The sequence below is a fragment of the Amblyraja radiata genome, chromosome 4 (assembly GCF_010909765.2).
Source record: "Amblyraja radiata isolate CabotCenter1 chromosome 4, sAmbRad1.1.pri, whole genome shotgun sequence".
In the NCBI taxonomy this organism is placed as follows: Eukaryota; Metazoa; Chordata; class Chondrichthyes; order Rajiformes; family Rajidae; genus Amblyraja; species Amblyraja radiata.
This window is the reverse complement of record NC_045959.1, coordinates 35,214,527-35,231,080: the sequence shown is the minus strand read 5'-3', so window position 1 is coordinate 35,231,080 and position 16,554 is coordinate 35,214,527. Positions and strand designations below refer to the sequence as shown.

Below are 16,554 nucleotides of genomic sequence, written 5' to 3'. Positions count from 1 at the left end.
TCTTATTTTTCACCAAAGGAAGGTTATTCTAAAAAACAGTTGTGGTTTGCAATGAACTGGCATCAAAGGGCTTATGGAGAAGATAAATAGAGATGAGAAGGAGGATTTAAACCAATCCAAAGGGAAGGAAAGAAGCTTTCAAATACTGAAACATTGATGTGCTGCAATAAATCTTGATCAATTGGTTGATCAGTAAAAAAATCTGGCCAATCCTCAAATATGATCATGAAGGATTAGATGACAAGATGTTTCCACTGGTGGGAAAATGATGAATGTAAGGTCATTTTGTAAGATGGAAGAGGGGTGAGTCATTTATTGGCATTGGTTTATTTTTGTCACGTGTACCGACATACAATGACAAACTTTGCTTGCATGCTATCCAATCAAATCATACTATATGTGAGTACAACAAGCAGTGGAAAGAGAAAGTACCAGTGTGAAGAATATTGTGTGAGAGTGCTATAGAATTACAGCTATGGAAACAGTGCAGATAAAAATGTCCAAGTGTCATCATGAAGATTGGGACTTTGGGACTACATCTGTCCAAGTGTCATCATGGGAGTTTGGGACTACATATGTAGCTTATGGGAGGACTGTTCAGTACTCTGATAACAGCTGGGAGGAAGCTGCATGGGATTCTGGTGGTACGTGCTTTCAAGCCTTTGTATCTTCAGTCTCATGGAAGTGGGATGAAGAGAGATTGACCGGGGTGCAAATCGTCCTTGAATTACCAAGTCCGCAGGAAGTTTTAATGAAGTCGACGGGAGGAGAGGGGGAGGCTGCTTTGTGCAATGGACTGGGCTGCATCCACAACTCTCTACAATTTCTGGTGGTTTGGGTAGAGCTGTTGCCAAACCATACTGTGATACATCCCTACAGCATATTGATTATGGTGTATCTTTAGATGTTATCTCTCTATTCTATGTTCTATATTGGCAAACATCATTGGAGACATGCCAAACATCCTTTGTCTTCTGCGAAGGTAGAGGCACTGGCCTGCTTTCTTGGCCACAGTAGTTTTAATATGATTGGCCCTGATAAATCATTCATGATATTTACGTCTAGGAACTTGAAGCTCTCGACCATCACCCTTGATGGTGACTGGAGCATGTACATCACCTCGTTTTCTAAAGTCAATAACTAGCTCACTTGGCTTATGGACATTGAGGAATCACCTGCCCCAGAGCGTTGTGGAGGCCTGATCATTGATCATTGAAGAGGGTCAAGATCAATGAAGTGAAGGCTATTGGGAATAAGCACAGACAAGGTAATGATGCTTGGGGTAGTTTAGCCACGATCATATTGAATGATGGGCAGACATGAGGGGTCGAGTGGCTAATTCCTGCTCCTATTTTGTTTATGCCTCCCATATCCTTACAATGGCTACAGAATAACACTTTATCTTCAGCTGGAGAAACTAACAAGCCAGACTTTGCAGCAGACCTGGAAAGATGTTATGTGAACCTATTGACCAAAGGTACCAAGGTGTGATATTTTACCAACTAATGTCGCTGCAACCTGACCTGGGCAATAAAATGACAATGCTGCTCTGCGATCATAATTCTCTGATTTTATCCATCAAGAGACATTCTTCTTCCTAAAGCAATTCAAACGATTCCCTTCTCTGCTCGGTCTTTCATCTTTCCAGCACACGGCAGGATACTGCACAGACACTGTCATTCTAACCACAAACTGACTGCTACTATACCGAGCAGAAACAGCACTTTGCCTGCACTCGAGATGAATAGCTAATCACTGCCTTCTGCCTTCACAAGGGAGCTGCTTTCTTGCAGATACCTACCTGTCCAAAATACCACCTGCACAAGGGACTTGAAAGTTTACCTGGGAGATTGTGGAGAATTCTGCTAACATCTTGAGCTGCCAGCCTCAAGGTAGAATGGCTTATTTTAATTAATTTATGATAAGAAATTTTAAAAGTTGTTCTACAAGATGTTTTCATGAATAAATGTGCGTATGCTGTATAAGAATAAGTTATTAATTCTGGTGATTTTTGATAGTTTGTACCATATGGGACTGGATCCACATTTTGGTTCCCATAGATGAATTGGATGAGCATTATAATGCCATACAAGTAATTAGTTTTGCAAAAAAGAGGAGGAAATACAGTCCGGTGAATTGAATTGAATAGGCAAAAGGGAGCTTGCTTTCACAACCATACTGACTGTCTTCAATCATGCAGAAACTTTCCCAGATAAAAGGTTAGTTTTGTCCCACATCACAATTTTCAAATTTGATTTAATCTTGAAATTCAAATGATTATTACTTTTCTTCTTTTCTAACAAGCACAATTTTCCAATATATGAAGAAATTACTCACTGCATAGTTGCCACGTCTGATATATTAATTTTGTCGAGGGTTAACATTTTCAGTTAAGGAAGGAAGAATAGAAACACATTGCAAATATCTGCAGATCATAATTTATGAGGATGTTGCCAGGACTAGAGGGTGTGAGCTGTAGGGAGAGGTTGAGTAGGCTGGGTCTCTATTCGATGGAGTGCAGGAGGATGAGAGGTGATCTTATAGAGGTGTATAAAATCATGAGCGGAATAGATTGGGTAGATGCACAATCTCTTGCCCAGAGTTGGGAATCGAGGACCAGAGGACAGAGGTTCAAGGTGAAGGAGAAAAGATTTAATAGGTATCCGAGGGGTAACCTTTTCACACAATGGCTGGTGGGTGTATGGAACAAGCTGCCAGAGGAGGTAGTTGAGGATGGGACTATCCCATTGTTTAAGAAACAGTGAGATAGGACAGGTTTGGAGGGATTTGGACCAAGCGCGGGCAAGTGGGACTTGTGTAGCTGGACATGTTGGCCGGTGTGGGCAAGTAGGTCCCAAGGGCTTGTTTCCACACTGCATCACTCTGTGACTCTCTGACTACAGGGAAAGTGAAAATCCATCACCAAAAGTACTCCAATCTTGATCACGTGGGAGCAGCTGTTTTGCTTCTATTTATATACATCATGCCACATAGAAGTCAACTCCTTTTCCAACTTCTTATCATGTATCAGTATTGTGTGTAGGTGGGATGTCACTCAGCACATAAATTGACATGACCTCTGAGACATTGTAATTTATTCAAATAAAATAATACATTTAATTTCCAGGTATAATCTTAAGCATTACCTATGTGGCAATACCTTATAAATAGCAATAAAAGACTCTCAGGGCCAGATTAAATCTCAGCCAGGCAGCAATATCAAGTGGACTGTGAAATGCCATATGATAAGACATACTACATTTTTAAGCCTTTGGCAACATTCTCCACTGGAAGCTGTTGATTAAAATTGGTGATAAGGAATCAAGGTGAAATCCTGTGAGCAAGTACGAAATGAAATGAAAAACAAGTTGAACAAAATAAGTGAGGTGGCAGTTGTTTATCGTTGGGACCATTGTGAATGTTGCTACTGCACCCCCACTACCATCATTGTCTTCCACCCTCTACTTCCTGCTACATCGATGATGAATTCAACATTGCTTCAATTTACTGGGAGAAAGAAGGGGAAATAAATCCAAAAATTGAACATAATGCTGCAAAATGAACTGCATTGAAATTTTAAGTGGTGACAACAAAAACAACAAAAACAAATGTGTGATATATCCTCTGCACGAGAGGATATTGTGTGTTTCTCTGTGAATTGAGTCACAATAACTGGGAATGGGACGATGCTGATGAGAGATTGCAGAATAACAAACAAATCAATTAAAATGTGAATTGTTAAACAAATATGACAGTGGACATCACAACTAACATCTACAATCCTTTATTCAGAACATAACTTGAGTTTATGAAAAAACGGAAACAGACCCTTCAATCCACTGAGTCCGCACCGACCAGCGACTACCCTACACACACTAGGGACAATTTATTCTTGTACCAAACCACTTAACTTACAAACCTGTACGTCTTTGAAATGTGGGAGGAAACCGAAGATCTCGGAGAAAACCCTTGCGGAAATGGGGAGAACGTACAAAACTCCGCACAGACAAGCACCCGTAGTCGGGAACGAACCCAGGTTTCTAGAGCTGTAAATGCTGTAAGGCAGCAACTCTACAGCTGCGCCACTGTACCATCCTTAATTGAAGATTATACTTTTATTTAAACCGGTGAATCACATTAAGAGACTTTGAAGTGACCCTGTCACTCGCACAGGAAATTGGTGAAAAGTTGACCACCAAGAGTGAAGTGCAAATGAAACAATGGACAAATTAAGGTTACTCACATTTAAAAGGAATCAATCGAGAATAGAAAGTTTAGAAAAAAATTGAAGACATTTTAAGTCCTGTCACTAATTCAAAGCAACAATAGAAATATATCAAAGTGCAGAAAGACAAATTTTGAATTTTATGCTGTTTTTTTCAGCATTACAATACTCAGGGAATAGAATCTTGGCAAGAGCAGCTTGATGCTGTGATATGGAAGCATTTTATTCTTGTAGATTCATGTTCACCTTTCTCCACACATCAAATCAGGTTTTATGTTGTCCTGACATGTGCAGGTGAAGGATTTGCCTCCATCATGGTGGAATATTACAATCATCATCAATGGAAAAATGGAAGCGCTTCATGTTCAGAATCAGAAAAAGCATAACATCACAAGGACATTTTCTGTAAAATGAACATAGGACCCTTTCAATATGATTTAAAATTGAACTTTTTCCATTTTTTTCAAGGCAACTAGGGTATCTGATCTGAAAAATATGCATTTGTCACTTCTAAATGAATAAATCTCCCCCGCAGTCCATGAGTGATTGAGAGTATGCCCCACCTGGCGTTACGTTGTGACTTTGTCAGATGAAATACCATTATGTGCATTATTTGGTCTTTTGCACCTTTACAATGCTGAATACACTTATCAGGACTTGGCTCCAATATTGATCGAGGGCAGATCACGGGGAAGAGATGAAATCAGAGTATTGCTGCACAGAGGTACATTGAAATTATCTTCTAATCATGCAGCCTGATCATACATTCCTCACATTACTGAAGCTTGCCAATGAATTTTGATCTCCCCTGACAGAAAATGCTCTCCGTGCTGCAATCAGAAATTGCCCTCTGGGGCAGTGGTTGCGATGATATTTCAAGAGCTCTGCCACCCACCTGATATTGACGCAATCCAACACAAGTATCAAAAATGCAGGCGCCATTTTCAATTCTGCTTTTCTAATTCGATTACAGTACATCATAGAACCTCTTATCTGCAAAGTGGTCTTTCATTCTTAGAAAAAAATATTTTAATTTACTTTTGGGAGGTGACGGTCTCAGGGTGGAATGAGGGAGATAGCAGAGACTAAGGAAATTTTCATTCATGTTTCGAGTAGCCGAAACAAGTATGACTGTCCTCTCATGGAGGTTGCCTGTGCGTGACTTGTTTAATGTGGGGAGACTGGTACACTGACAGTCACCCCATGGTCTTTGACAGATCTGGGTCAGGATCCAGTGGCATGGAGTCCAAGACGACTGGGGACCCTTTTTCCACTGCAGCCTTCATCCGCCTTCACAGCCGTTGTGATGCTCCACTATCATCCCCCGCATGTTCCACCGTTAAGGTCTTGGTTGGATTGCTCTTTGTCAGAGATCTCCCCCTCGTCCTTCCCACCATGGGTGGCCAAAACACGAGCATAGCTCCAGACGGCATCGCTCTCAGGATCTCAGGGCCACACAAGCTTCTCCGCCATGACAAGGTGACAAGGTGACATAGTGTTTTTTTTCAAATCGTGATGCATTCTTTATTGCACTTTATTCCAGCCCATTTCTTTTCCCTCCCTTGCCATGTCACAGAAAATTTATTGCATATATTTATCAGATCTAAAGTCAATTACGTGTTTGCATTTTCTCCTCCTCTCCACATACTTTAAATTTCAGCTTTACATTCGATCTGTTGTTTATATTCCACCGAACATGAAATTCTATTCACTCGTTAACTTGTCTTTACTTGTATCTAATCCTTTCCTGCAGCCCCAGCATCTGTATGTTTACTGCTCTTTCATGTCCACCTCTCCATATCTCTAAACAGATTCAATGCCCAAACTCCCATCCATAATACTTTGGCTCAAGCCATCTATTGCATAAGCACCATTTATCCTCCCACAAGCCAAAGTGCCGAGAGCCACATAGGCTCTGTGGTGTAGTCTGATCTCACAATGGCTCTCTGGTTGTATTTTCTCCTTCAAAATTCACCTTAAATTACAGCCACCATGGACATGTTTTTGATCATCTCGACTTTGATAGCTTTCCTTTCATAATTATTTCCCCAGAACTTCAAGAACAAGTTGTTTGAAGTGAGAAGGGGAGAGATATTTGAGATGCTGGAAAGTAATTGAATTGTTTGGTTTCAAAAATGGTCCCATGTTTGGCAAACATTTCAATAAAAATATATGCAGTAAGGCCAAACTGTAACACAAGGGAATATGCAATAAAAATGTTTCTATGCACCAACATTTTCAAAAGCAGCAGCACTGTCACAGAGGTGCAACAACTTACGACACCATATATGGAACATTTTTCAAAGAAATAGCATTTTCGATCTGTGATAAAATCAAATCCAGGTATTGATCCAAGATTAAAAACTGCATCAGGCAAACTACTTTCCATAGAAGACATCCCAGAGATAGCATAAGTGATCACTAAGTGATAGGAGCAGAATTAGGCTATTCGACCCATCAAATCTACTCCACCATTCAATCCTGGCTGATTTATTTTTCCCTCCTAATTCCCCTGCCTTCTCCCCATAAACCTTGACACCCGTACTAATCAAGAATCGATCTATTTCTGCCTTAAAAAACATCCATTGACCTGGCCTCCACAGCCTTCTGTGGCAAAAAATTCCACAGATTCACTACCATCTGAGTGAACTTCACTCAGATGGTAGTGAATCTGTGGAGTTTTTTAATTCTGAGACTATGACCTCTGGTCCTAGACTCTTCCACTAGTGGAAACATCCTCTCCACATTCACTCTATCCAGGCCTTCCGGCATGAGGTTCCTTAAAATGGTTGATTCTTAACTTTGCATCTTCACAATTATTGAATCTTTTATCATCTCAAAGGAAATATTATAAAACCTCTCATCCTTTTTATTTAAGTCTTATCAATTTGCAATTAAATTTATATAGACCATTTAATTAAGAATGTCCTCCAATCTTCCAGCACATACAATGAATGTATGGACCTTTCTGTCGTAAAGATTGAGACCATCTGTTTGGTTGCTTCTGCCACTTTCTCCCCTCCATGGGCCAAACTGCATCAGGTCTTAACTGAGATCTGGCTCCAAAGTTGAACCTTTCTCCAACTTAAATCATAACTCTGGCAAGCTCAAATGTCCAACATGCCCATTTCCTTTCCCCTCAACATTATTTTAATGAAACTATCAATTATTAGTTGGTGATATTTATGGCTCTTTACTATTAAAAGTCATTTTTCCTGGACGTTTTATCCTTTCTGCTGACTCAGTCAACTGTCAGAGCACATTTAATCCGGTGAAGTAATTCATATCATGACTAAAATCACCTGCCTCTCCTTCCAAAGCACCATTTGACTTTGTTCCTGCCACAGTGCCTCTGCTGGTGAAACACTTATCCATGCCTTTCACATACTCGCACTTGGAAATTGCAGCACGTTCTTGACTCGTCTTCAAGGTCCCAATATATGTTAATGTGAAGTCATCGAAACTCTGCTGCCTATTCCAAAGGCGCAATATTACATTTGTCTATTACTTTTCTGTCCAGTGACCTACATTAGCTCCAGGTCCAGCAAAATATAAGTTTTAGCATGCTGACCCTTGGCCTTGGACTCTCTCTATTTTTGTAATTTCCACCAAGCCTAGAAGTAATAGTTTTCTGAAATCGTCCAGCAATGGTCCCCTGGTCACTCCCGAATGTAATCATGACATGACTCGTAGCCATGCATTTAGCTACTGTGGCTCCCTATCCCTCTCCCTAAATCTGTCTGCCCATTTCATACTCTGGTCTTTTACATCAACTGTATATTATTTGTCAACTTGTTGATTATATGTAGTTATCTTCTTATATGGCAATATGTCAAATGTTGTTGAATATTGTTCCACCAAAGATGCAATTTACATTCAGGTTGCTCGCAGTGGTATTACTGCAAGTATAAAAGCAAAGCGTGCATTCAGGAGGATGTGGAAGATGAAGGGATTTTTAGAGGTTTCATTGTATTCAAAACTTAGTCAAATTGACACATTTTGTCAAACTTAGGTGATGTTAAAATAAGAGAATTACACCTCAAATCTGAGGAATTTTGTTTCTGAAAAATGGTCTTAATGTTATGAATCGTAAACATGAAAAATGCCCAATTAAAATGGCCATGACTCCTTGGAGAGAAGTATGAATTAGACCAGTTGTTTTATTCACATTAATAACAAGTCTTGCTTTTATTATATATTTTGATGCCTGTAAGCATCTCATACTGTTAACAAAAAGCAGAAGCAGATAATTACCGATGATCTCGAAACAGAGTACAATAAGAATATATTTTTTTCATTAGTGATGAAGAGATGTTGCAAAAGATGAGTCTTAACATACAAACATAACAAATAGGAGCAGGAGGAGGTCATTTGGCCCTTCGAGCCTGCACCACTATTCATTGTGATCATGGCTGATCATCTGCAATCAGTAACCCGTGTCAGACAATATTCTGACAATAATTATACTGATGTTTATCAGATCATTGAATACCAGCAAAATAATAAGACAAGTCAATTAAAACCTGATCCAAATGCTAAACCTTTGATTTATAATTTCAGTTGAAGGTGAATAGATCTATTCTAGATCTATTCTTATTGATTAACTTTCTCTCCCACAGTGCAAGTTCACTGTTATCTGGTATAAACTAATTTTATCCTGTGAGTCATAGAAGGTCAAATAAATTTCAGAGAACAACATATGTAGATAACTGTCAGAAGATGCAACTTTATTACAAAAGACGTTTTTGTTTTGGAAATATTGTTCACTTACCATATTGATGGAGGCTCTGATCCCTCAATTTCCAAGTAATCATACTTTTCTTCAAGCTGGAAATCTGTGAAAATGAGTGAGATGGTATCCCCAAGTTCAGCAGCGATTGTCCAGGTGCAGTCTGCATTATTGTAATACTCGCCAGGGAAATTCAGACTGGAAATAATGCCGCTGGATCCTTGCAGAGTTCCCCCACATCCATCTTCAGCTGGTTAGGAAAAGAAAGTCATTTGTTAGCTGAGAGCTCCGACATGTAATAACAAAATATGTTTCTATAGTGCCTTTACATAAGTATATCCCAGCTGTTTATAGAAGCATAATGATAATGCAATAAAAGTATGGATAGGCTGTTTACCCCTTCAACGTTGCTCCATCTATCAATATTCATAAGTGATCTGAGAAAATAAATAAGACTAACCCAAAAAAGGAAAGAAAGAATTGGAGAAATTTAGGAAGGGTATGTCAGGGCCCGGACTGAGCAGATTTAGTTGCCAGTGTTTAGGTCAAGGCTAAGGAGCGATTTGTCCAGAATGAACCAAGGTTCAGGTGTAATGAATGATTGCGTACATTGGAAATCTGAATTGTTTTTAAAGTGCTGGAAACAGGAGAGGCGGCATCTGCGGAAAGTAGAACAGTTGGTATGTCAAGTCTAAAGCCCTTGATCAGAACATTTCCCATGATGTGTTGGAAGGAACTGCAGATGCTGGTTTAAATCAGTTAGACACAAAATGCTGGAGTAACTCGGCAGGACAGGGAGCATCTCTGGGTGATGTTTTGGGTCGAGACCCTTCTTCAGACTCTGTCACAATAGAGACTCCCTGATTTTGAGTTGGAAGAAGGGTCTCAACCCGAAACGGCATTCATTCGTTCTATCCAGAGATGCGGCCTGTCCCGCTGAGTTACTCCAGAATTATGTGTCTATCTGCAGTTCCAATGATAGTTCTCAGAATTGAAATAATAACTCTTTCTATAGGTGTTGCTTGACCCATTGGGTGTTTTGCACATTTTGTATACCATGTCTAACTTTGTGCAGAAATCTAACCAATGAAATCTGCCTTAACACGTGGCGTAGTACTCTCGGGGAGCCTTTGGAATTTATGTCAACAACAGAAAGCACCAAAGGTTTGCTGTATCCTTGCTGTATGCTGCAGCCAAAGAAAAAGTCATTGTAAGTGGTTGATGAACCTGTAAGTAGTTCTGTTTCTCTGGAAGTAAACAATCCCTCCTGTTAGCAAAAGTATGTGTGAGCATATATACTTAAAGGGGCATTTAACGTCATAGAACAGTACAGCATAGGAACAGGTCCGTCGACCAACAATGTCTGTGCTGAACATAATGCCAAGGTAAACTTATCTCATCTGCCCATACATGATCCATCTCCCTCCGTTCCCTGCAAATCCATGTGCTGTTCTGAAAGTGTCTAAATCACCACTTTTGTATCTGCCTCCACCACTGGAGTACTGATCATTAAAGTACCACCTCAGGTTTTAATCATCATTATGTGCTGATTGGGGTCATGACAAGCCCATGCTCTAAACCTTTGGAAGGAGTTAACATTGCATGGGGGTCTAATATCCTTATCATCATGGAACCTGTATGACTCTCACTCCATGGCCCATTCTCAGATGCAGAATAGTACCTATAGCATTCAAATATTTGAAACTAATCACAATTTTGCATGTCTCTTAATTGAATATTGTTTATTGCTGTCACCCAGTTTTCAACAACTAATTGCATTTAACAATGCATTTAATTAGCAAATGAAATATAATTTCTTTATTTAACATATCACTTAGCAGGAAATAGATGGATATCCATTTAATCAGGGACAAAATGAAATACATTCATAAAGTAAATAGACGACCAAGGCAGCAATTGCTGTTTGCTGAAATGCAGGAGAAATATGTAAAACTGGGTTATTCGTGCTTTTCCCCCCAAAGAACCACAATCTGACCTTCAGTAAAAAGGATGATCTTCTATTACTGTCAAGCCTCTGATAGAACCACAAAAATATAATGAGCTATAAACAAAATTCTTCTTCGCCAATAGAACCAATAATAAATCTTTATTATTAAAACTCTGAATGGATCATCACACCAGAGAATAAAATAAACGTATTCTTCAGGGTCAATGCTTTAGTTCGCATCAATTGGTGTCACTTCCATTATAAATCATCAAGAGATGGATTCCATAATAGAATTTTATATTTTCTTTAATATATGTTATACAACTTTGAAGACCCAGTGTGATGTGCGTTAATTCTTGAATCAGAGTCCAATTGAAATGAGATTTGTCTTCATTTTGGTTAAAACATTAAGCCAATTGCTAAAAAAAACTTACTGTTGAACTTCATGCCTCCATCAGTGGTGCAGGTTGAAGACTGCAAAGAGTAGGAGTAAACGGGTCCTTTTCACAATGGCGGGCAGTGACTAGTGGGGTACCACAAGGCTCAGTGCTGGGACCCTAGCTATTTACAATATATATTAATGATCTGGATGAGGGAATTGAAGGCAATATCTCCAAGTTTGCGGATTACACTAAGCTGGGGGGAAGTGTTAGCTGTGAGGAGGATGCTAGGAGACTGCAAGGTGACTTGGATAGGCTGGGTGAGTAGGCAAATGTTTGGCAGATGCAGTATAATGTGGATAATTGTGAGGTTATCCATTTTGGTGGCAAAAACAGGAAAGCAGACTATTATCTAAATGGTGGCCGATTAGGAAAAGGGGAGATGCAGCGAGACCTGGGTGTCATGGTACACTAGTCATTGAAAGTAGGCATGCAGGTGCAGCAGGCAGTGAAGAAAGCGAATGGTATGTTAGCTTTCATAGCAAAAGGATTTGAGTATAGGAGCAGGGAGGTTCTACTGCAGTTGTACAGGGTCTTGGTGAGACCACACCTGGAGTATTGCGTACAGTTTTGGTCTCCAAATCTGAGGAAGGACATTATCGCCATAGAGGGAGTGCAGAGAAGGTTCACCAGACTGATTCCTGGGATGTCAGGACTGTCTTATTAAGAAAGGCTGGATAGACTTGGTTTATACTCTCTAGAATTTAGGAGATTGAGAGGGGATCTTATAGAAATTTACAAAATTCTTAAGGGGTTGGACATGCTAGATGCAGGAAGATTGTGACTCATTCAAATTTCTTGGCACTCACATAAGCAATAACCTCAAATGGAAAATCAATTCAGATCACATTTATAAAAAAGCCAACCAAAGACTCTTCTTTCTCCATCAGCTCAAGAAGTTCAGTGAAGAAACATCTCCTAATCCGATTTTACACAGCCATCATCCAAAGCATGCTCACTTCATCAATAACAGTTTGGTACAACAGTTTAGACACTCACTCCGGTAATAAACTACAGCGCATTGTCAACAAAGCATCCAAAATCATCAGCACTCCCCTCCCATCAATAGAATCACTCAATCTCAAACGGTCCGTGTCAAGGGTGAAGAAAATCATTTCTGATCCCTCTCACCCAGCTCACCACATCTTCCACCTGCTGCCCTCAGGGAGGCGTTACAGCTCACTGCCTGCCAAAACATCACGATTTAAAAACAGTTTCTATCCATATGCAATTCGAACTCTGAACACTCTATGATAATATCACAAAGCCACCTCGTGCATGTACTGCATACTGTATGTTGTTTGTGTTTTATGTTATGTTTGACGGGAATCAGCCTATTGTGTAACATCCTGTACTGAATATGAATTCCACCAGCTTGACTGTGTGGTCATTAAATAATCTGAATCTGAATCTCAATTGTTCCCAATGTTGGGGAAGTCCAGGACAAAGGGTCACGGCTTAAGGATAAGGGGGAAATCCTTTAAATCCGAGATGAGAAGAACTTTTTTCACACAGAGAGTGGTGAATCTCTGGAACTCTCTGCCACAGAGGGTAGTTGAGGCCAGTTCATTGGCTATATTTAAGAGGGAGTTAGATGTGGCCCTTGTGTCTAAAGGGATCAGAGGGTATGGAGAGAAGGCAGGTACGGGATACTGAGTTGGATGATCAGCCATGATCATATTGAATGGCGGTGCAGGCTCGAAGGGCCGAATGGCCTACTCCTGCACCTAATTTCTATGTTTCTATGTAAAACCGGTTTTCCGGCACCCTCGATTACACAGCCTTTCTAGATTATCCCTTTCTCTGGACTAATAGAGGTCACGAGATAATGAAATAACAATACACCGCTGGCCCACTAATGACACCCCTCCCGTGTCTCTAAGGTGCCATGGAGTGCCAGACACCTAAAAAGTGAAATGTGAACTGAACTGAATGTGAATGGAATGACCTGCCGACCCATCCCCGGTTCACACCGTCTCCACGGCCGCTTAGAGCCCCGACTCCGACCCCGCTCCCGACTTGCAAGGTGCACCAGTGAGCCCTTCTTCACCCGCAGAAAGCATACAAAGTGCTGGAGTAATTCAGCAGGTCACGATATCTGCTTCAGTTGAGTGAGTTACTCCAGCACTTTGTGTCGTTTCACATTAAAACTAGCCGCCGATGCAGCTGGTCTGCAGCGAGCCCTTCTTCACCGATTCACGCTATAGACCCCGGGAACAGCACTTTCTTCGGGTCGCCACCCGTCCACCTCCCATTCACCCCCCCCCCCCCCCCCCCCCCCCCCCCGCCTCCTCCTCCTCCTCCCTCAGAGACGCCAACATGCTCCACCTTGGAAGTGACAGCTGGTGAGAGGGAAGGGAGCCCCAAGGTGACCGAGCACGCTCCGTCGGTGGGGACACACTGAAGAAAGTGCTGTCCTCAGGGGCTTCAACGTGAGTCACAACAACAGCACTGTGAACCGGTGAAGTAGTGCTCGCTGCAGACCAGCGGCATCGGCGCCGGGTTTTAACGTGAAATGACCAAAAGTGCTGGAGTAACTCAGCTGAATGAATCAGAGTCCCGATGTCACTTATCCGTGTTCTCCAGAGATCCTGACCCAATGAATTACTCCTTTCAGTAGGTTAAGGGTTCACTGGTGCACCTTGCGAGTCGGGAGTGGGGTTGGAAGCAGGGCTCTAAATGGCCAGGGAGACGGTGGGATCCAGGGATGGGTCGGCAGCTTTGATATTTCACTATATCCGACATCTGTTATAAGAGGAACAGGCAGCATCTCTGGAGGAAAGGAATGGGTGACGTTTCGGGACAAGACCCTTCAGACTTCTATAGACGGGTTGCACACTATAAGTTTTGTTTTACCATTGAAACACCACATAGACTTTATAATACTTCCTATTTATGAAGGACAATTTCTAACTATTAGGCTTCCTGCTGGAGGAACTACACTTTAGAATGGATGTCATGACATTGAAAAGGATGACAGAAACAAATACATGTTGATATACGATATATTTCACACCGTGATTCCCAAATCACCGAGTAATTTTGAAACATGGAATATGTTCAATGTAGTAAATGCAGCAACTAATTTGTGCACAACAAACTCTCTCAAACAGCAGCTGTTTTCATTTGGAAATGTTGACAATTGGATCACTGTTGGCCAGGAGGCTTCAGATATGTATTCCTACTGTTTTTTACCTGTCCTGCAATCTCCTATAATTTACTTCCATCCAAAACAATGTGACTTCCAACCACAATGCTATCTAACTGTCCTATTATTTTATGTGCTTTATTCCTTTTCTCTGGGATCGCATGCAGGTGCCAATCTCATTGCTGGTTTAGTTTCAATTATTTCCCGATACACCAGCACAGGCAGTAAATACAGTTTATTGCCTCGCTGGGTGTGCACTTTTCCAGCATTGTAAAATGTATCCAACAAATCTCAAAACTCTGCAAGAACTCTTGAATGATGACAGTGAAGGACTTCAGTAGCTCCATGTTAGAATAAAGTTCAAGGAGTTAAATTTCTGAAATGTGGCTGGAAGAGCTTCATCGATAAGTATGTAGCCAATGCATTGATGAAGGGGATATTTTTGGACCTGGTTCTGGGGAATGAACTGAGAACATCAATCATCGTATCAAAGGATGGCACAGAGACACAGCTGGTAGCTCTGCTGCCTCACAACACCAGAGACCCGAGTTCAATCCTGACCTCGAGTGGTGCCTGTTTGGAGTTTGCACGTTTTCCAGGGTGGGTTTCCTGCAGTTGTTCCGGTTTCCACCCATATCCCAAAGATGTGCGGGTTTGTAAGTTAATTGGCCTCCGGAAAATTGTTCCTCGTGCAAAGGGAGTGGACGCGGAGCTGAGATAGCATAAAAATTGTGTGACCGGGTGATCGATGGTCGGTGTGGACTCGATGAGCTGAAGGGCCTATTTCCATGCTGTCACTCTAAACTAAACTAAAGATTTAGATTAGTAGTGGAGAAAGGCAAGGAACGAATCAAGGTTGGGCTTCTTAATTGGAAGAGGGATAATTCCAGTGGATTAAGCAGAGATCCAGCCATGGCAACAATTGGCAGATCAAATTGCAATGAAAAATGGTTGTTCTTTAAAGAAGAGCAGGTCAGTTATAAGTTTGGTTCCCACAATGGGAAAAGTAGGTAAACCGAAGCAAGAGCCCCTTGAATCCTAAGGGAGACAGAGAATATGATGACATTTTTTTTAAAGATAATATGATTCGACTCATTTGAATAACTCCAAAGTAAAAGGATGATGGAAAAGAAAAAGGAAATGGAGAATAGTCCTAAAGTTAACATAAGGAAAAGATGTTTATGTGCATGTAAACAAGAAAAAGTTAGCAAGGTATGGGTTGGGATTGATTTGTGATCAAGAATATGATCTGTGGTTGGGAGCAGATGCAAGATTTGACTAATTGTTGAGCCAGTTCTTGCAGAGTCAGTCTCATGCCTATACAAAACCCTGACATCTCCACTTACTTTCGTTCAGACCGTAAGGTCTGAATGACAATAAAGGCATTCAATTCAATTACTTAGTTGCCAGTTGAAATCAAAGAATGTTGCTGTTCTGACTGGCAAGAATAGAGAAACTTATCGTGGATGATTGAGCTCAAGAAACATTCAGAATCACACATTAAATCAATAAACAGGTTATTTTAGGCCAACAATACTGTGGGGATTGAATGAGAAACCAATATTAAAGTACACATATTACCTGATATCCAATCATTGACAGAAATTACATGCTAAATGAAGATTGGGCCAAATTATACTTTGCATTCGTTTTTTTTTTAAATGTTATGTGTTACTTATGTCTAATTTATGTATAATTTGTTTATGTGTGATCTCACACCAGTTAAAATAATATTTTGTCTTTCTATTTATTGCACTATATTTCACTGCCCATCCTGGCCAATTCACTTAGCTGGACCAATTCTCCCTGAAGTCCTTCTGCATCCTCTTGGCAAACCTGGGAAATTTAAACTTCCTTCTCCCATCAAATTCATGAATTTGGATTATGAACACCAAAGGCCCCATGACTGATCCTTGATGAACCTTGGGCTCGGTGTAAACAAGGTATGAATATTGATTTCTCTAACTTCCAGTAACCCTTTCATCCCCTGTCTCTCTATTCTCCCCCCACCCAAGTTATCATACTAGTTTCATCATCGTCCTGGTGAATTTCATTACCTGTGTA

The 16,554-nt window shown here is 40.7% G+C and overlaps 1 protein-coding gene across 1 annotated transcript in view; it reads right to left on the bottom strand.

The window, feature by feature from the left end:
* LOC116972556 (CUB and sushi domain-containing protein 3-like) overlaps positions 1-16,554 on the bottom strand; it is a 358,524-nt gene that overhangs the window by 201,940 nt on the left and 140,030 nt on the right. Inside the window, exon 3 of the mRNA XM_033020378.1 lies at positions 8,997-9,204. Within this exon, the coding sequence (XP_032876269.1) occupies positions 8,997-9,204 (208 nt within the window). The remainder of the gene's footprint in view (positions 1-8,996; positions 9,205-16,554) is intronic.